At 27.8% G+C, this 22,090-nt stretch overlaps 2 protein-coding genes across 2 annotated transcripts; one reads left to right on the top strand and one right to left on the bottom strand.

Moving 5' to 3' along the window:
- Positions 1-672: 672 nt before the first annotated feature.
- Positions 673-8,759, bottom strand: LOC109788532 (serine carboxypeptidase-like 34). The gene is made up of 10 exons (XM_020347276.3): positions 8,400-8,759; positions 3,675-3,785; positions 3,390-3,485; positions 3,198-3,290; positions 3,006-3,094; positions 2,355-2,645; positions 1,765-1,904; positions 1,441-1,533; positions 1,246-1,351; positions 673-980 (listed from the first exon to the last, which is right to left on the bottom strand). Exons 1-10 carry the CDS (start codon positions 8,674-8,676, stop codon positions 831-833), a joined length of 1,446 nt encoding a protein of 481 aa, XP_020202865.1. The 5' UTR covers positions 8,677-8,759; the 3' UTR covers positions 673-830.
- A 4,819-nt stretch (positions 8,760-13,578) lies between these two features.
- Positions 13,579-17,257, top strand: LOC109815231 (uncharacterized). Its single transcript, XM_083061818.1, has 5 exons — positions 13,579-14,011; positions 14,097-14,219; positions 15,212-15,311; positions 16,044-16,168; positions 16,867-17,257. The coding sequence occupies exons 1-5, from the start codon at positions 13,718-13,720 to the stop codon at positions 17,083-17,085; spliced, it is 861 nt and encodes a 286-aa protein (XP_082917944.1). The 5' UTR covers positions 13,579-13,717; the 3' UTR covers positions 17,086-17,257.
- The last annotated feature ends 4,833 nt before the right edge of the window (positions 17,258-22,090 follow it).

The following is a 22,090-nucleotide window of genomic DNA, read 5'->3' on the forward strand; positions in this document are numbered from 1 at the left end:
ATTGTCTTAAATATTAAATATTAAAATGTTTAGATTAAAAATATTATCAATATTTATATAATAGTCTTAAACTCTCAATAATAAAAATATTAAAATATCTTTAAAATATTTCAAAGGACAATATATACTAACTAAATATAATTTTAATATTTTAATAATTTAAAATTCTAAATATACAATCAAATATTAAAATCTTAATGTCTTAAAAGTTAATTAATAAAAGATTTGCAAGTTAGCCTACGAACTTGTAATAACTCCGACAAATTTGTAAATTTCATAAATTGAACTAAAAAATTAAATATAATTATACAAATTTTTTTAAAAAAATATTTGTTATCCACAGCATTCACAGGTTTATTGAATCAGTCTGCAAACCTAAATCCATCTACACTGGTTGACGAACTTATATGATGAATAAAAAATGAAGTGACTAGTGTAAGTGGAACCTATTAGTGTTCCTACTGTTATATCAATATGTGACGATTTTAAAATTTTGTGAAAAATTTCATTTATATATGTTAAGATTAGTACCTGAGAAATAAAATTAATGATTTTAGATGTTCAAAGAATGAAAGTCAAATAAAAATATTCAACAAGAATCAAAACCAACATTTATTTATTTTAAAGGATAAAAATAACAATTTTAAATTTAAAATAATGAGAAAAAAAAAGTTATAAAATCAAAATCAGAACTCTTGCACTTTATAATAGTCGTTAAAATTTTCAAATGTAAAATAGGAATATTTGTTTCATTCTATTACAAATTATACAAATAATAAAATTGCATTCTATTTTTCCATCAATCAAAACATAGCTTAAAAGAGAATTTATTAAATTGGTTGAGATGGTAATTTCTTATTTTCTAGGAAGTGTCGAACTAACTGCAGAGCTTGTTTGGGTGCGAAAGTAGGAACTTGATGACCAGCACCCCTGATGGTAACAAAGGTAAGCCCGTCGTAAACAATGGTCCATCCTCCCACCTGTCACACCCCAAAACATTATTCTTCATTCATAACTTTAAACTTAAATTGGAATAATTGAACACAAATTCAACCTATATTATATATGGATTAATGAAGATACAATGACATATTTGTTTTAGAATCCTATTTTAGACTTTTAGTACTATTTAAACAATGAAATTATGATTTTTTTACACTTTGAACAATTCAATTCCTTTAGAAAATAAAAATGGACCGTTTGGGTTTGAAGGAAAATCTCAAATACAACGTGGTTTTGATTTACCTGGTTGCTGGTATACCATGGAGTCCAATCTTCAACAATCCCAAGTCCCAACTTTCTAAGAGTGTATCTTGTTGAAGTTACGGGAATTCTTCCATCGGTATCTCCACTATATTCAAAAATAAATAAAGTAACGAAGAATTAAATAGATTAAAACAGAACAGAAAAGAGTATATATATCATATGATGCAAGTGTACCTGTAAACCCAAATGCGAAGACCACCAGCAATAAGCTTCTTTATGACAGGAAGCATGGAATGTGGTGCGTCACTCCAAAATGTAATATTATCGCTAAGAACAACCACAAGAGACAACATCATCAATACATATTTTACTCATGATTAAATTAATTTACCTATCACCTATGTATTAATATATATATATAGCACAAATTAAGGTTGATTAGATACCATTTTTGCAATATATAATGTTAACCCTAAACTGAAGTTAATTGATGACATAAATAAATGTCATACTATTAGAAAAGATAAATAAACAGAAAAGGGAAAGGTGGAGCAAAACCTGCAATGAGTCCATGGATAGGGAATTTTTGTGACATTGGCATGTAATGCCTTTTGAACTTCTGGCCTGTTTAGGTACACTTCAGTATAATCGGATGCACAAGGATCATATCCACCAGCTGGTTTTCTATGCCACCCATCCTATTCGAATCAAAAATGCCCAACATGCTCTATAAGATATATAAAATTAATCGATCTCATGCATCCATATATGTTTGAGCCATAGTCAAAAGTAAATCAAATAGATAAATTCAATACTATATCTTAATCTAAAACTTTAAAGCACAGTTATTTTGACTTTTATAATACTGTTTTATTTAATGTGAGATTCTCATTCACATTTGTACATTAAAAGTTTACTTATTCACTAAAACTTATTCTCAAGAAATTATGTTTAAAAATAACATTCAAACTTCAAACACACCCTAAAACATATATAGATTTCTTTTTTGTGTCCAAAACTAATACTTAAAGTGACATAACTATTTAATGTTTTTTTATTACTAAAGAGTGTTTCGCGTCAAACATTCGTTACTTAACTAGCTAAAGTGGAATTTTACTAAATGACAAAAAACGTTGGCAAAAGCTCACAATTTTGGAAAAAGTTTGAGGGGTTGTGCTTCTGACAACAGTGGTTTCCTTTCTGGTATTGCTGTTGTTGCTGAAACACTTGGGAGCGTACAAGCTATACATGTCAATAATCCTATACACAGCGAAGTACTTGTTGAGTTCCACTGAGCATTCATCTGTTTGATTTGGAAGACTAAAATTGCATTTGGTAGTAATGTTATGGTATAATCCATCTGATATGACAGCATGATCCCATGCATAATCTACCATACCCTTTGAATCTGTTTCATCGTCCAATGCTGCATTTCCAATCTGCACAACCAAATGTCATTGTGTCAAATTAATATCGGTTTTATTTTTGGCTTCTGGACTTATTGTTTTTTGATTCTACGTGGAGCTTGTTTTGCCCTTGGTTCAGTATGTTGCATGAACACAACACAGATATCATATCATACTTAACTGTACTCCCAATTGCACCTAATCTTATTAAAGTTATAGTCAAGTGACGTACAATTAAAAAAAAATACTTTTTTAATTTTACAAAACATACTTTTTTTGAGTATTCAACCGTACCCATTGTGTACCCGTACGTATTTGATACATATCAGGTACAAGTATTTGATACAAAGAGAAGTATTTTTTGAGTATTCAACTTATACTCGAGAATTTTACCATGAATCCTTTGAAGTTAATGTAGTCTTTCTCGGCAGGATTGCGATTATTATCGAAAATGAGCTCAGAAAGTTGCGGAACGTAGTGTCCTGAAATGTCAAAGAAAACCAAATTTATTTAAAATGGAGAGAGGCCCAAATCATATTATATCATATTAATTTCGTAATGTATGGTGTTTTAGATCATAGATACCTGCATAGCTTTCACCTGCAATGTAGAACTTGTGTGATCTAAATTGCGGAAATCTCCTAAACCAGTTGATGAGAAAGGTGTGTGAATCTTTAGCTGATGTTGGAAAATCAGTACAGTACCCATCAATAAATCACATTTGGTAAAATCAAGAGAAAAAATAGTACAAATTCTTAGATGAGACAGCAACATTACCAGTAATGGTGTCACCAAGCTCACTGATATCACTGCTGGTGTTGGTGTAGGAGAATCCCACTCCCACAGGGGATTCCAAAAACAAAAGATTGGCAGCTGTAGAAATCACATTGGTTAAAGGATCATTGCTATGTTTAGCACATTTTCTTAAATAATAAATACTTATATTGATGTTTATAATACAAAAATATCAGAGTTAAAAAAAATTACAAATCAAGTTGTGAGTAAATAAACATGTTTTGGTATGTAGTGAAAAATCATGGTTATTAATCTAAATTGACCAACCTTTATTCCAAGAATAAGGGTTCAACTTTAGCTTTGGTTGGCTGCTGTTCTGGGGAAAGAAGGGTCCTAGCTCCTCTGCTTCTCCATAACCAATTGAAGAACAGCCAGGGCCTGAAAATATTCATGCATCTTCTTCATATTAATTGCAGTAATGTACATTTGTGTCACAAACAGTTATCAATTTGTATAGCTAATTGTTTAGTACTTCTTTAAATTTACTACTTAATTAATAGCATATCAGGATATAAACATTTTTTTATAGAAATTATATTGATAATGACATAATTTAAATGTAAGACTTAACGCATACTATTTTAATTTTATTATTAAGCCGAACTCGATGATTTATATTTATTTTCGGTAATTAATCGGTATAAAACAATAAATTACAGGTGTAACGTATAACCAACTTCGAAAGGGAAAGCTATACAAAGGGTGATATACAAAGGATATGAGCTACCTATAGACTATAGTAATGAGTTTAAAAATCAAATTAAACTAATTCGAAAACTACGTGATGCTACATTTCAACTTCCATGTTCTTATCACTATCATTGTAAACGAAAAAGTAAGTCATATTTATTCAAAAGGAAAAGTCAAAGAAGCCATTGTAATGATTTTGCGGTTCCAAAAATTGAATGAATCCATTGATTCCAACACGGAGTTGCTCGCGAGGTTAACTTTCATACAATTAAATCATTACGGGGTTTAACAACCTTCAAGAAGATTGGGAAGTTACAACACAATTTTAAAAGAACTTTATATTATAATTTCTTATTTAAGAAGGGTGCAGTAGAATTTTCTTAATTATAAAATATATTTCCATATTTAAAAATATTTACTTATTTAAAGTTTTAATTATAACAATTGATAATTCTTTATTTATTATCATATGCAAATAAATATTCATCTTACATAATGCTCAAACTCAAATATTAGTTTGAATAAAACGAGTATTTTAACATATATATTGTAAGGTTTTATTTTTATATAATTAAAAATTATAATAAGTTAATCAATTTGAATATATAAATTATGTTAAAATTAAATTTTTTTAATATATAAATTATATTTTATATTTAAGATAAATAATTTATATTGTAATAATAAAAAATTAACTATTGACAAAATCTTCCTATAATTTTTTCTAGAATAACAATGAAAATGTTTGAACTCCAAAACTTTCACAAAAAGAAAATAATGAAATATTTAAAAGATTGGATATCAGAAAAGCGTATACATAAGAAATACCAAAATAAAAGTTATTAAGTTATTATCATGAATTACTAAAAACAATCTAATGGTAGTTTTATGGTGTGTTTGGATGAGAAATTTTACAAATTTAAGGAATTTAAAATTATTGATATTTGAATTATTTTAATTTTAATTTCTATCATTCTTAAAATATTTTATTTGGAAAAATTAATTTCAAATTTTTAAAATTTTAAATTTTTAGTTTGGATATGATAATTTGATTCCTCTATGATAAAATTGATTTTAAAAATATATTCATGTATTGAGATTTTTAAATTAAATTTTATAAAAATAAATATTAGTCAATTTTAAAATATTTAATAATTTTAAAAATTAATATTATATAATATTTAATAATTTTAAAAATATTTTTAAATATTTAATAATTAAAAGAATAAAGAGATAAGAGATAAAATAAAATATATAAGTGAAATAAGAAAAATAAATATAAAAAATTTCAAATTCTTACTTTTTTGAGAGAATTTAAAATTTTACTATTTTAAAAATTTTCATAAATACTTGAATTTTAAATTCTTTGAAAATTCTATATCTAAACAAAATATTTTATCTCAAAAAAATTAAAATTCTTCAAATAAATAAAATTTTCTATTTAAATTTCTCGTCAAAACACACAAGCTAATATGAAAATTAAAATATACATCAAAAGCCATGTTGTATAATAAGCACCGATCTGTGAATTTCTATCAAATATTTAATTTTAGAAAATGTAGATGAAGATGTCACGATAACACAAATGAATGAGATAGATTATTTTTTTTAAAACAAATATATATATATATATATATATATATATATATATATATATATATATATATTTTTTTTTTTCATGAGCAAAACTGTACGAGTACAGTATGAGTGGTGCCGGTTGTTTTTATTCGTGATGACATTAATTAGTAACATTGTTGTCGACAATTAATTTGTTGTCTCTTGTGCTAGGAACAATGAGATTTTTGAATTGGATAACAAAGTAGTCATAGATAAAATAAAATAATTTAGCTATTCATAAATCTTAGTTAAAAGTTTTAGTAGAAAATTGTTATTTTCTTCTCGATCCAATCAATGATATTGATTTTGCTAAGAGGCGAACAAATAGTATGGTTGAAAAGCTTGTTAAGATGACTCCATCTTTATCTATTCTTTATACTTTTAATCATGTTTTTTCTTGTATCGAGCAATTGATTATTAATGAAATTACATAAACATGTTTTAAGAAAAAAAAAATCATGATAACAACTTAATATTTTTTTATTATTTTTTATAAACATGATCCATATAGTATTTTAATATTATCATCTGAGGAATAATTTGTGTTCACAAAATAACATTTTCATTAGTTAATTATTATTTTAATACTAACAGGAATCAATTACAGGAGCAATACATCGACTCAAGATTGATTTTTAGATATGAAAAAAAAATCATAATAAAATGGTTAACAAATAATTTTGTTAGATTTTTTTTTCCAAATAAGTTTTTAGTCACTCAAATTTTCAAGAATTTGATTTTTAGTTCCTCTTAATTTTTTTGTCAATTTTTAGTTCTCTATTATTTTTTGTAGCATAAATTAGTCTTTGAAGTTAAATTTACTCTATTAAGTGATGATATATATGCAAACAAATCATGTTAACTTGACTTATGATATTCACGTGACTATTTAATAAATGTTAAATCATATGTGTAAAATTTTACTATTTATTCATGGCTATAGGGGTGAAGATTTATTTTTAAAATATTTTTATTTAAAAAAAAAATATTTGACCATGAATTAATAAAAAAATTATAGTAAAATTACATGTCATATGATTTGACATTTATTAAGTAATTATGTGAGCATTAATAGTCGAGACAGTCACCATCTATCAAATGACACTTAATCTTAAATGACTAATTTATTGGACAAAAAATTAGTGGATGATTAAAAATTAACAAAAAAATTTTAGAGACTAAAAAACAATTTTTTAAAAAATTTAGAGACAAAAAACTTATTTAACTTTTTTTTTTTTTATGTCCATGCTTCGTTAATTTTGTTTCATCATCCCCTAATTTTTTTTGTGGTATTACTAATCTAAAGTATTCTTAACTTTATGTTCCTATCAACACAAGAAAAAGTTGGGTTTTCTCACTTGGGTTCAAAGCAATATTCATTACTTCAATGCCGATTTCATTATGGCAGTTTCTGCTGCAAGTTGAAGGCTTGAAGCCATTGACCGAAACTTCGATCAAAATTCCAATAATCACATGTTTGGTCCATATCCAATTAATTTTTTTCTTATAATATTTTTTATTTTTATTTATTTTATTGACCTCATAATCCATAATAATATTAGAACGACTCAATATTATAAGAAGGGGTGCTAATGGCAAGCGGAAAATAACGTTTTAGTGACTAAACAAAACGCATCTTGTTGACCTAAAGCAACTGAATAAGCTATAGCTACATCCTTTCTTGACTCTTTGCCCCTTTATTTTCTGTTTGTATTTTTCGTTTTTTAATATCCGACGGTAAGCTAAAATAATGAATTTGGAAAACCATTACGTAACCTATGAATTAAATATGACATTAATTAATTATTAATTAAATATGACATTGGCAGAATGATCAAGAAAAAACTCATTAATTAATTATTAATTATAACGAATGTGAGCATAATTGTTACATTCTCCGTCCTGTAATAAATATTACATGATAAAAAAAATAGATACAAAGAATAATTTTATAAAATTAATTTTACTATTTTTTTTTTGTTGTAAAACCGATGTAATATAACAACAACTTCCTACAGAATATTATTAAAATTAATATGAATAAAAAATAGTTAAGATTATATTAAAAATTCAAATAACACTTATTTTTCGTCTTACAAAATGTTTATGAGACAAAAATAGTAACATGAATGTGGCAAAGTTGGTTCGCTCTTGTCGAAATAAAAAAAAAAAGTTTACATCTATATTAATTGTCTATGCCCCATAACATTAATAACCGTTTTAATGAAATAGTAAAGTCCTTTTCTTTGTACAATAATGCTAAGCATTATATTGGTGCAACGAAAAACCAATTCAATATTTTTGACTAAATCAATATTTACCATTGAAGTCAAGCAGAGATGAGAAAGTGTGGTAAATTTTTTAATACCAAGTTTAATTTCTATAGATTAAAAAAAAAAAAAAATTAAAGCATTGTAGTTGTTACGGAATTGTGATGTGATGATATACGAATACCAACATTACTTGTCACAATCATTCATTAATTGGCAAGACTTAGACGTCAATAGTTATTTCATATAAAATATAATATACATGTGTTCATATTTTTGGTTAGAACTAAAGATATTTTCGAAGATTAAAGATTATCAGAAGTGCGTGATGTTATATGATAAAACATGACAGTAAATACTAAATAAAAAGGCGTGACATGCATATCTGAGGAAGAGAGTTATGAGAAAAAGATACCTCCATTGAGCCAAAGGAGAAGAGGTTGTTGTTGCGATTTGTGTGTGGCTTCAAAGAACCAATAGAAGAGTGCTCTGCCATGAGTTTGATTAACAGTGATGTAACCAGCATATTGTTTGAACTTGACCTTAGGCTGACCAGGTAATTCATACACTCTGTCTGCTTCTTGTTCGGCCAATACCTTGCTGCTCACTGACACACCTAAGGCTTGTTTGGTGAAAGAGACGAGAAGCATAAGATGAACAACAAAATTCAACTTAACTGAAAACAAAGCCATTTTCTCTCAATTCTCTCCCCGTGCACCGGGCGTCACCTAGCTTTGGTTTAAATAATGAAGAGACTTGAGAAAACAGGAAAAAGACTTTAATTGCAGGCACTGTTGCTTTATCCCAAAACTAAATGTTCCTTAATTCTCAAAGCCACGTCGGAATGACATGACAATTCTTTTTTGTCAACATAATTTATACAATATTTCAAAATTAAAAACTAATGATTAATTTATTTTTGTAAGTTATATTTTTCTGAACAAGTATTATTTTAATGATTTTTTTTATTTGATTTATTATATTTTGACCATAATCTTGTATTTTATGTTTTCTTATCAATAATTTAAAACTAATTTTTAAAATATAAAAATTATTGAAATTGTAATTCAAACTCTTATAAGCATGATTAGAGAATTTAATTATCTATGAATTGTATTAAACTTTTTGACCATTTTTTATATCACATATATTTGAGTTTTAAAATTTATAAAAAATAATTAATAATATTCAATTATATAAAGATTGACCGGGAGGTGGACTCCACAAAGTAGTTTTTCTATCAAACTGTAAAACAATTGATTTATAGAGTATTCAAATAAATGCCTAATTGTTATAAAAGAAAAATGAAAATTTCTCATTATAATAATTAATAACAAAATGATAAAATATTTTCTAAAAAAATATGTAAGAAAATTATATTTATGTTGTTAATAGGCTGATTTTAAAGGAAAAAAATAATGCTAAAGTTAGGAAAATTATTTTTTCTATAAATGCTATATCAAAAAATCAAGAAAATAAAAGATCATATTTTTCTTAAATTCTATCATTCCTATACAAATCATAATCAAATTATAATTAAATGATATCTCCATCAATTAAAATAATGGATGCATAACATTATGAAAACAAATAATATCAATTCTATTAATAGGTTTTGAAGTCAAACTCTTTAAGATTTATTAGAACAACACGCAAATTCAATCACTTAACATGCCAATTATTTCAGCCAATTCGATTAGGAACAATATCAAATTACAAAAGTAGAAAATTCATAATTATTTCAAGAAATCACACATAAACCTAAAAAGATTTTAGATCACTTCACTATCCACAATTTTTGTAATTATTCCAAATATCATTTAATATTGTAACAATGACCTTGACAAAATTATTCCACTTTCGATGGTACTCTATTTATATCAAAGGATCAAACATAATATTTATATCATATTTTTTTTATCTATCCTTTTCTTTTTCATATTTTGGAAAAATTTTCCACTTTCGGTGAAATTTATTTTCTTTTAACTTTTCATATTATTTTCTCACTTCCAGTGATAAAAAAGAAATATTCTTTTATTTTCATTGTTGCACAACTTTCCCGCTTCTGGTGAGAAAAAAAGTATTCTTAATTTTTTTTTATTTGATTTTGTCTTCAAGACCAATTATATTTAAATTTCACAATGATATGAACAATACAAATACTCTATAAAATAAATAATATGAAGAATATGAATAAAAATAAAATATATAGCATTGAAATATGAATTTGAAAAAATATGACTTTCCTCGATAATTTTTTTTTTCACAACATTGTCTTGTATGTTGCAATATTAATGGAGAAAAGACTATTATGTTAACTCTAATGGAATAAAGACTATCATGCCGATAACGTGTTATAAAAGAAAGAAAAATAGAGATAACAAATAAGATAATATGAGACGAGATGAAGAAAATAATTTGAGTAATATATTATCTTTGAGAGATGATTAACCTATTTATAGAAGTACATGTGATAGCTGAACAATTACATAAAAAATGAATAATACACAACAAAAATATAAATAGTAATGATTGATAATGAATATTGACATCCACTAATTAAGTCACTAATTATTATTCATAACACTAATTTATTATTTATTTGTTGTGTGATTTCCTATTGTAATTTATTTTGACCATTTTTAAGTATGTTAACCAAAATAATATGGATTGAGAGATATTTATTATATAAAAACCAAAGTTAAATTTTAATGAATTGATATAACAATACTCTATATATATATATATATATATATATATATATGGAGAGAGAAGGGAAATCTGTTACTCTAGAAGTAAGTCTACCTAAACTTATTTCGTTCAATAACTCATGTTCAACATCAAATTTTAACGATCAAACCGTTGAATTCCTAATGTATAAATCAAATCTGCAAATTTTAAAAAAATTTGAAAATTATTTGATAACTCGTTTCATTAATTCAAATTAATGTATAAAATGATTTTATGATTATCCATCAATTTGAATTAATGAAACGAAGTATCAAATGATTTTAAATTTTTTTAAAAATTTGTAGATTTGATCTATGCATTAAGAACTTTAAATTCAACGGTTGGATCGTTGAAATTTGATGTAGAATATGAGTTATTGAACAGAATAAATTTAGGTAGACTTACTACTAAAATAAATGAATCCCTCCTCATATATATATATATATGGAGCATATCAAGAGAGAATTTATTATGAGAGATGAGAGGGTTAAAATATAACCCTTAGATTAATTTCCTCTCACTTGATTAAACCCCAAATTTTCTCTCACTTGAGAGATGAGAGGTTAAAATATAACCCTTAGATTAATTTCCTCTCACTTGATTAAACCCCAAATTTTCTCTCACTTGATTAATTAAGGGTTATATTTTAACCTTCTCATCTCTTATAATAAATTCCCTTTTACTTGATATGATCCATATATATATATATATATATATATATATATATATATTCACTTAAAAAACAAACTTAGTTTAACTTGTTTTGACCACAAAGAGAGGTTGTACATTGGATTTTTTGATACACATTTGAGGTTGAGTGAAACTTTTGTAAGATATTTATTTTGTTTGATAAAGGATTGCAAGGGCATGAATTGCGGATTGGTGAGTGGTCAATTGCTTTGGGTTGAATCTTTGAAAATTCTTGCTACTTATAATCCACAAACTTTGTATGCAATGCATTGTGGTTCCCCACCATCGCACTCATAAATAACACAAAGTAAGACCACAAAAATGCCCAGAACTGCAGTTTGACCACATACAAAAAATTAAATTTGTCTAACTGGCTGCTACTGAAAATCTTATCAGTAGAGTTAAAGGAATCATAGAATATGAATATTGTATTCCAATTTTTTGCCGGCCTCATAAAGGCCGAGGAGAAACAAGTGAGGCAAAATAATTAATTCAGTAATTCACGTTAAAATACCGTACTGTATCGTTCGAAATTCAAGTCACGAGAAACAAAGTCACATCATTCACTTACATTTGGTTCACCTATTTGTTTCTCACACACGTTTTTTGTTCTGTTTCATATTCCTTCTCTCATTCACGTCCCTATTGAAAAATTGTCTCAAGCCAATCAGATTATAAGTCCAAGTAGACCAACCACTTCCATTACCACAGATATCTTAATTTGCACAAGCTACATAACAACAGTTTCCAGACACAGCTTCTGACAATTCTCATTTCTCAAGGTTCACACTGAATTAAAACAACATTAACAGTTTGTTTCAAAAAACTGTTAAGGTTAAAACAAAATCTAAATTTTGGATCGGATTAGAAAAAAAATAACAATATTGTTTCAGAAAAGTTAGGGGTTACATGGGTCACATGAGAAAAGAGGCTGGAGTAAGTCTCGTTTGTTTCTTCCATAGTTCATGTGAGGTTTCTGTGGTATTTCATCCATGGTTCTCTGCTTCGTTTCTGGTTTTCTTCCATAATTTTCTCATTCACATAAATTGGATTCCACATCTTACACAATTTTGATTTTCTTCCTTTGATGTCCATTCATTTGACATTTTGGCTTATGTGGTGCAAAGACTAAGCCTGAAAAGTTGTCTCAAATTGGGAGCAAGATCAATGCAAGAATTATGACTTATGTGGTGCAAATGCTACATGCAACTAGGATGGTAACCATCCAACATGTGAATGTATGAAAGCTTATGTTCATTAGTTTTCTCAATATTGGAAATTTTCAATTTGGTCAAATGGTTGTGCTCCAAATTCCAAGGAATAAATTTAAGTGCACAAATGGTTATACAGATGGCTTCTTGAAACACACATGAAATTTTCAGAAAAGTCTTCTTGAAATTGTTCTCATGTATCGTATGCAAATTTAGATGTCTTTGGTAAGGGAAGTGGTTACTTGAGTTTAATAATATCTTTGGCTTGAAGTTTTTTTATTTTTATTTTTATTTTTTTATGAAGATCTAAATGATAGAAGGAATATGTATCACAGAATTATAAGAAAGTGTGTCTGAGATATGAATACGTGGACAATAAATAAGTGAATGAGGCGAGGAAACTAACAAAATCAGTTAATTTTATTTTAAATATAAATTAATGTGACAAGTCAATTTAAATGATGTGGCTTTCAATGATTGAAGGAACAAGAATTAGAGACAAGGGAATAGGAGATTTTTTATCGGAAAAAATGAAACAATTGTTCTAAATTTTAATTCTAGTATTTATTTATTGTAGAATTTAGGGTTTATTTGTTTAACGTAATTTAAACTTCGATTTTCTAAATCATGTGCAGTGTTTTAGAGGATAAATGAGAGTAACCGTAACACTAGCTAAATCGAAGAGGTTGGTTTCCATGTTTTATTTCTACTAAGAAGAGACAATTTTAAATGTTTTTAGTTTTTTTCATCTGAATCACGTAAAAAAAGTAAATAACTAGTAATATTGAATCACGTAAAAGAAAGTAAGAATAACCAATATTACGAGAGCACATATGAATCACGAAAGAAGGACAAATGAGTGGCGTAAAAAAAAAAAAATAATAAAAAAAAATATCAAATTATTTTAGAAAAAGAGTTGTGTGAAGAATAGCCCAAACATGGTTTGACCCAACCCAAGGGCCAAGGGCCAAGGGCCAAGGGCCAAGGGCCAAGCAGGTTGTATTTCAATGGATTGAGCAGTTTCCCGCCATTTGGCGCGAAAATAAAGGAGTAAAATGGCACACAGGTAGTGCAATGCGATTGCAAGAGTGAAGTGAGAAGAATGGAGGGAAAAGGAACAGGAACAGCCACAGGGTGTTACAAGTGCGGCAGACCCGGTCACTGGTCACGTGACTGCCCTTTCGCTCCCTCCGATCCCAATCCAAACCCTAATACCACTCCCAATTCCAACCCTCCTTCCTCTTCCTTGAAGCCCAGATCCGCCGCCGAAAAGCCCAAGAAGCTCCCCCGAACAAAGCCCAAACTCACTCCTGAACTTCTTCTCTCTGACCACGGCCTCGGCTACGTGCTCCGCTATTTCCCTCGCGAGTTCAAGTACCGTGGTCGTGGCCACGAGGTACCTCACTCTCTTTTTCTCTTACGTGTAGGGTTAGTGTTTCTGCTCTTAATTTTATCAACTTTTCTTCTCTTATGCGCGTTAGGTTCGTGATTTGGGCAATCTGCTTCAGTTGTACGCCGAATGGCACTCTCGATTGCTCCCTTATTACTCTTTCAATCAGTTTATTCACAAAGTCGAGAAAGTCGCTGCTACCAGGCGTGTTAAGGTATTCTTTCTCTTTCTCCCCAATGCAATGCAACTTTTTCCCCTCAAACTTTACACATTCAGCATTTGTTTGAATTTATTTAAAGAAAGATAGAAACAGAGCTAGATACGGTTTTATTTTAGAAAATTGATTTCAATCAATTTACTTGTTAAACTCTACATAATTATCTTATCGTCTTATATTGTACTCCATTTTTTTTGAGATCACATGGTGAATTGTTTTGGGACAATACTTATAGATGTTGTTTCTCAGTGCTTTTGATGTTCTCCTTCAATTAAAATTAGAGTTTCATTTTGGTAATATGTTCATAAAAGTATATCAAGGTGAAATTTTAATTTGATTAAAGAATGTTGTTAAAAGCACTCAAAGTACAATTGTTCATTATTTTGTTTGTTGGCAAGTTTACTATGTTATTTTAGTGAGAATTTTGGATTATTGTAAATTTTTACGAGCATGATGATACTTTCAGCTCAGTGATTGGTAAAATATTTTGACTGACTTCGTTCTATGTTAAGCACAGCGCTTCTACAAACTGTAGTGTAATCTAGTAGATTCAGTGAGATCTGTGTATTGACCAGAATCCCATAGCCATCAAAGCCTATCAAAAGGAATAAATCATCATTGGTACAGTTCTTTGATGTTGAATATGTATATATTAGTTTAATTTGTCCAAGAGAATGAGACTTCTTTGATCTATGAACACATCTATTTTCCAGAACAGTTTCCCATAAAAATATTTTCAATCATTTGGTGTTTCTGAATTCAGCTGATACATACACGAAATAAGAATATGAAGTTCTTCATTTCCTGTGCTGCTTCTCATACACAGTGCAGTCTCTCCCTATGTGTTTATATTTGTTGAGAGGCTGTGTTCATCGCATGTACAGATATGCTTGCAAGAATGATGCATCCATACTTTCAGTCTTTCATTCTACGCAAAAATAGATTCTTAATGACTGTCTGCTACCTTTTTTTTTCCGTGCTTTCATCAGACATGCCTTGGAGAACTAAGAGAAAGAGTTGCCAGTGGTGGGGATCCAACAAAACTGCGTGAACCACCAGTTATACATGACCTTCCATCTGATGAACATGGTATCTACCTTACACTTTACTACCAAGGTCTCAACATACATTAGTCTCGTTACTGTAATGGATCTGTGGTTATAATTTCAGAGAACATCTAATAGGACACAGAATGTATATTATGTAATGCATGTTATTTTCAGTTAGGAACAGATGAACGTTATCAACTCAAATAGCTGATAGTGTTTAGATTATGTTTAACGAGTACAGCTTAATGACTTAAGTCCTATTTGGATAAACTTCTTTAAAAGCACTTTTAGAAGAGAAAAATATGAAGAAAAAATTAAATGGGTTTTTTTATAGATTAAAATTAACATAAATTAATTTGTAGAAGTTTTATTTAATTAGTTTTTCCAAAATCTTATTTTTAACTCTTGTATAAGCTAATTTTAGCTTACAGAGAAATTTATTTTAATTTTCCTTCCTTAGCCACCTCTGTTGAGTTGTAGACAAATAATTTTTACCGAGGATTTCCTTCTTTTAACTTTTTTCTAGTATATGCTTATCTTTTAATTGATAAGACGCAGGATCTTATGTTCAACAATTTGAACCTTGTACCAAATTGACCAAATCTAGGTCGACTATTAATTTTGACATACTTCGACTGGACTCATTTTAAATAGGGTAGCCAGCTCTGATTCAATATAATTCACTGGGACATTGCGATGATGATTGATCAAAAGAATTAATAAGTTAGGTTTTATTTATGACTGATGTATCTTTTGTAAATCTGTGCTCTAGGATTCGCTGTATCTGCAGATGATGGAGGAGCAAATCATCAAGAGAGAGACATGTTTACTGAATCTGAAAATGTCAATGACATTCAGGAAGACATGCTTAATGATATTTATGATAAAGCTACTCAAGTAAGTTTAATTTACTTCAAATAAAAGTCATTTATCATTATGTAATATGTTTTATGTAATTGTGAAAGCACTATCAATATTTATCTAAATCAATCAATCAGGACGAAATATGTAAAATTATCTTTTAAGGATACTGATTCTCACAGATTTGTTAGTAATTTACATTATCCGGGAAAAAAGGTTAAGCCTAGTTCAGTCATCCTTATCTAGTGGCATGCAGGAGTAAAAAAATAATAGAAAAAGGAAAAAAGTAAGATTGATGTAAGAATGCAATAGTAGTTGGGGTGGGTAAAATGAACTGAACCGAACTAAATTTATAAAAATTATACTGAACTTAAAAATAGTTCTCATAAATTGAACTAAACTGAATATTAGTTCAAACGAATTGAATTGAACTGTTCTTTTGTATCATTGAATTAAACTGTTCTCTCTCAGTAATTTAAACAGAGATCACTCAAACATCTGTTGTATATGCATTTTATCTTTCCTTCTCAAGTCTATGGTTTATTCATACTTAAGCCTCTGTATGAAGGCAGATACCATTATCTCTAAGAACTTTGTAAATTTAATAAAATAGTTGCAAGTAGCTTGTTAATGTTATTCGTAGCTTTTCAATTAAACCAAATTGTGAGAGAAATGGTAAACAAGGAGCTTATGTCAAAGCATAACGACAGTAGTACCTTCCCCTTTTATTACAGGAACCTTCTGAGTCGATGGACAATGTGGTTGGCACTAGTATGGCTTCAGAAAGTATGGCAATTGAAAAGACATCAGAGGAAGTCCAAAATAATGGATCCAGCCAATCTGTCAAAGCTGAGATAACAGAAGAGCAGAGAGCTCGTATGGAAGCAAATCGGTTGAAGGCACTACAAAAGCGTGCTGCTCTAGCCGGCTTTTCGCAGGCCTCCCAAATTTGATATCAATTGTAAATGAAAACACTCTTTATCGTTGTCTCAGTACCGGTTATGCCCCCCCACCCAAATGAATTATAGTTTATTTTTTGGTTTGGTGAGTCGGTGACAATGTTATATACCCGCTTGTGAGCATGATTTGTCATAACAGTAAATGGATTCTTGTCGATTAGCTTCATGTTTAAGTTTTAAGCGCCGGGCTTACTTAATTTGTTTGGGGGCACCTTATCCCTATTTACAGTACTATTTAGAGAGCTTGATAAAGATTGTGTCACGCTGTCAACCACTTGGGGGCAATTTACTGACTTATAGACTGTAGAAGTAAACAGTGACATAGCATAATGCTATGTGTAAGCCAAATTGAATATCATCTACTCATACATGTATTTGATGAAGTTACAAAAAGTAGTTGGTTCCTGTAAAATGTATAATTTAAATGTTAAGTGTGGTTGACAGTTGACGCTATGATATTATACTTACTATATCCTTGCTCACCCCAGTTTAACTAAAAAAATAAAATTAAAAGTTCCCTTCTCAATCCGTGTCAGATCCTGAATTGATGAATTGTGTCACTTAATATATAACTAGGAAAAAAAAAGTCTATCATCTATTTCTTTCTTTTTTGTGAAAAGGAGAACATATGCAATTATCGTGCTAATTTGACGAACTTTTAACTTTTGATACTCAACTCAACAAGGTAAAAATACCAGCTGCGGTTGCTTCGGCCGTGTAATTGACCGATCTGATCAATTTCTCACACGGAATTACGGGACGTTAGTAAGTCTTGTGGACGAAGTGTAAGCGAGAGTAATCATGGGAGATGAGGCTAAGAGGGACTAGAACCAAATAGGATCAAGTAGAGGTCAAACAGGATTGTCGGAGCAGTTGACTACAGTCTAGGGGTCGTCGAAAAACATCACGTATGGAAACTGGTCGTGCGCATGAACATTAACGTGATAAAAGAAATTCTAAGCTCCATGTACCATGTTGTGATTTAGGAATTGTGTATTAAGAGGTGTATTGAATTAAGATTTCGAAAAATAATTTTAGCATGAAATTTTTTTAAGAATTTTAATAGATTTTAAAAGATTTTATAAGGATGTTGTGATTTTTAAGATTTTTTTAAAGACTTTTAAAACTTAGATTTTAATCAAGATTTTGTAATTCAAATTCTAGTGAATTTTAATGAATTTATATTATAAGATTTTAAAGGATTTTATGAATTTTACATGAAAATATAGATTTATAATATTATAAAATTTAATAAAAAAAATATAACATAAATAAGAAAAAAAAAGTAAAATCAACACAATTTTTTTTAACAAATAATTATTTCTATCTTTTAACAAATAATTGACTTTACTATTTTCTTAACTAACATTTCTTTACATATCTAAAGTTATAATAGTCCCTAATGTATTAATAAATTCTCTTTCATGCACTTGAATCAGAATAATATATTTAAAATTATGTTCTTCATTAATCGGTAGTATTAAATATGAAGATTCATCCATTAATTCACTTGAAAATTCATTAGAATGTCATTCTTTGTGAAAAAAAAATTCTCTTAGACAGAAATAGTCCTTGACTTAAAAATTGTAAAGCGTGAATTAAAAGTATTAAATATTCTCTCAATTACATTTCTTAAAAATGTATGATATAAATTAAAAACTTCATTTTCATTTTGAGGGTCATTACCATGACCTGCAAAATCTTCTTAATATATGTTTCAAAACTTTATATTTCAATATTAAATTTTATTAAAATAAACAATTAAATTTTAATAATTTAAAAATTAACAATATATAATATTTAATAATAAAAAATCATTTTAAATATTTAATAATTAAAAAAATAAATATTGATAAATTATGCATCAATTGATAGATAAAAAAATAGGAGAAGAAGAAGAGATGAATAAAAAGAGAAAGAAAAAAAAGACATAGTTGAAAGAGAGAGAGGAAGAGAAGCAAGAAAGGTGACAGAGAAGGAGAGAGAAAAAATAATATGAGACAAAACAAATAGATATAAAAGAGAGATAAATAAAAAGAAAATGAGAAAATGAAATAGAGAAAAAAGAATAAAGAGAGGTAAGAACGACGAGAAAGAAGGAGAGAAAAACAAAGAATATGAAAGAGAAGAAAAAACATTAGAGAAAATATTTAAGAGAGAAAAAGAAATTAAAAGTAGGAATAGAAGAGAAAAAAATCATGCGAAATCTCAAAGATTTTGGTGAGATTATTTTATGAGTGAATTACATATAAATTATACTAAAAAATCTTACAAAATCCAGTATTTAAAATAATCCATTGAAATCTTTATAGTTTTGAATATCAACGAATTTTTTTTAAGTAAAAAAAAGTGTTAATTTAATACCACCAGATTTTGATAGACTCCTAAAAAAATCCTAATTGTCTTAATTGAAGACCACAAGATTTTGACGGTCTCTTAAAAAAAATTCTAATTATCTTGATTGAATATCACATGACTTTTTTATATTAAAAAAAGTTTTAATTGAATATCACAAAACTTTATTACAATAAAAAAGTCTTTTAAAATTTATTGAAATCTTAATACAATACACCCCCTAAATCTTTAACACACATAACTCTCATTTAAAATAAAAATAAGGATTTACATGATATGATATAATCAATTAAGATATGATTAACCACAATATCTTAACATTTGTATATTTTAAAATATTTTAAAAGGTTAATTTATTTATAAAATTATTTTGAATTTAAATTTAAATTCAAAATAACTATTTTTATCAATTACATGTTTTAAAATCTAAATAATATCAATTTTAATAAGATATTATAATCTAACTGTTGTACTTTTAATCAATTTTAATTATCATTTTAAAAATTAATTAATTTTAATTATTATAATTAATTATAATTACAATAATCAATATTTCTTTATATAAATAGTGAAAATTAGTAAGAGTCAAAGATATTGAGTATGATTTTATTTATTTATTTATTAAGAACTTGCTTACACATCCTCAGTCTAATACTAAGAAAATTGTATTAAAAAGATCGTGTTATATCATATCTTAAAGATTTTCGTTAGAGTTTGTAAACAAGTCTTTTCATGTATTATTAATCAATGGAAAACATTTGATGAGTTTTGACATTCGTGCATGGTTGCAGTGGGGACACTGATGGAAGAGTTCCAGTTACATCAACAAGATACAACATAAGTAAGATGGGTTTGAAAGTGAAGAAAAAGTGGAGAGCATGGTTTCACTAGCTTCAAGTGGCAGGGTGGGTGGAGGAGTATGAGAATGGCCTCACCTTTGCCACCATTAGATGTGCTGGCCACCAAGTTCCTGTGTTTGCACCATACCAAGCCCTTGTTCTCTTCTCCCATTTCCTCTCTTCTAAAACCCTCTCATATTCGAAGTGACATGTGCAAAGAGTATGACTGTCAAAAGAGAAAATATATTAAAAGTGTATGCACGTAACACCTTTCAATTATATAATATATTCATTCAAAACTAGCATATGATGCCAGAAAAATAACACAATCCTATACACTTCAACCTTAAAACCTTTCTCATTTTCTATTTAGTATTGTAATTTCATCCTTATTATTTTTTCTCCATTTGATATACTCTCTTATCAATCCTTTATATTATTCATAAACGTTTTTTTTTTTGCACAAAAATATTTTTAAAGATTTTTCTTTGAACAAATTTGAAACAAATAAAGATATGTATGGAGTTTAATTTTATGTATTGTAATCGATTAGAAATTCTTATTGATATAATTTTTTTAACAAATTTATATTATATATATTTATATATATATATATATATATATATATATATATATATCAATTTTTTTATTGAATATTATGTAAGATTTTTATATTGTTCCTACATTTAGATTAAATTTTTACGATCCTGTATCTGAATTGTCACAATAAATCGTTGATTATAATATTTTAATTCCTACTCACTTTTCAAAAGAGGATGATAAAAAAATCGTAGTACAAGTTTAATGATATAACATTAGGGGTGACATCAAAATATCTGGTCCCAATATGAGCAAAGTTTAATAATTCACACAGTGCTACTGAATTTCCCTCTCTAAGTATATGTTGTCGATTCACATAATCCAAATCTCTTCAAAGTCCAATGAAATTCACTTACTAACACAGGATAAGGATCATTTAATCACTTAATAACATAATTAATTAACAGAGTTAAATCATACATTCATAACCAGATGAAGTTATGTTAGCGAGTTATTTGCGTGTATGCATCTCACGGGAGCTCCTACTCGTTTTTCAATGATTGAAGAAGCTCATCGACACCATTGGAAGATGTACGCTTGACTATTCTCATGTGATTGAATTTGAGGCACCTGATGATATGTGATAATTGATAACTCTCCTCGAATTCAAAAGTTTTTCCAATCACGAGGACTATCCGAATCTGAAAGATGATAAATTGATAATAATGATTATATTTTTACAATAAAGACCTATCGCACGTTGGTCTGGGTGTGCCTAATGTGGGAAGAGGCCTTGTATTTCCTTCCATTTTGTTTTCAATCTTAGTGTTGAGATTGTTATAACTACTATCCCCAAGTTGTACTAATGTTGGTGACAAAATCCCTTGCTCACATGGAACTAAGGCTAATTTTTCATATGACAAATTATATATTATTTTCATTTCTTATAAAAAAAAAAATACACGTTATCTTATTTTTCTTGTATAAGTCTTTATAAAAACATGTTTTTAAATTGTTCTATTTCTTGTTTTTCAAATGTTTAGAAAAACCAATACCTTTTGTGTGTGTTTTTATTTATTTTTATTTTTAGCATATTAAGCTTTAAAATATTCTCTAATCTAATCCCTCTAATAAGAGTATCAAGATTTTGTGACAAAAGAGGAATGTAGAGAAAATTATGATTTACTTATTTATTTATAAATGGGTCTAAAAATTTTAATTTTGTTTTCCTTTTTTATTGTAAAAAATAGATTTAATTTTTTAAA

This window comes from Cajanus cajan, chromosome 8, assembly GCF_000230855.2.
Source record: "Cajanus cajan strain Asha chromosome 8, NIPB_CcT2T_4, whole genome shotgun sequence".
Lineage (NCBI taxonomy): Eukaryota > Viridiplantae > Streptophyta > Magnoliopsida > Fabales > Fabaceae > Cajanus > Cajanus cajan.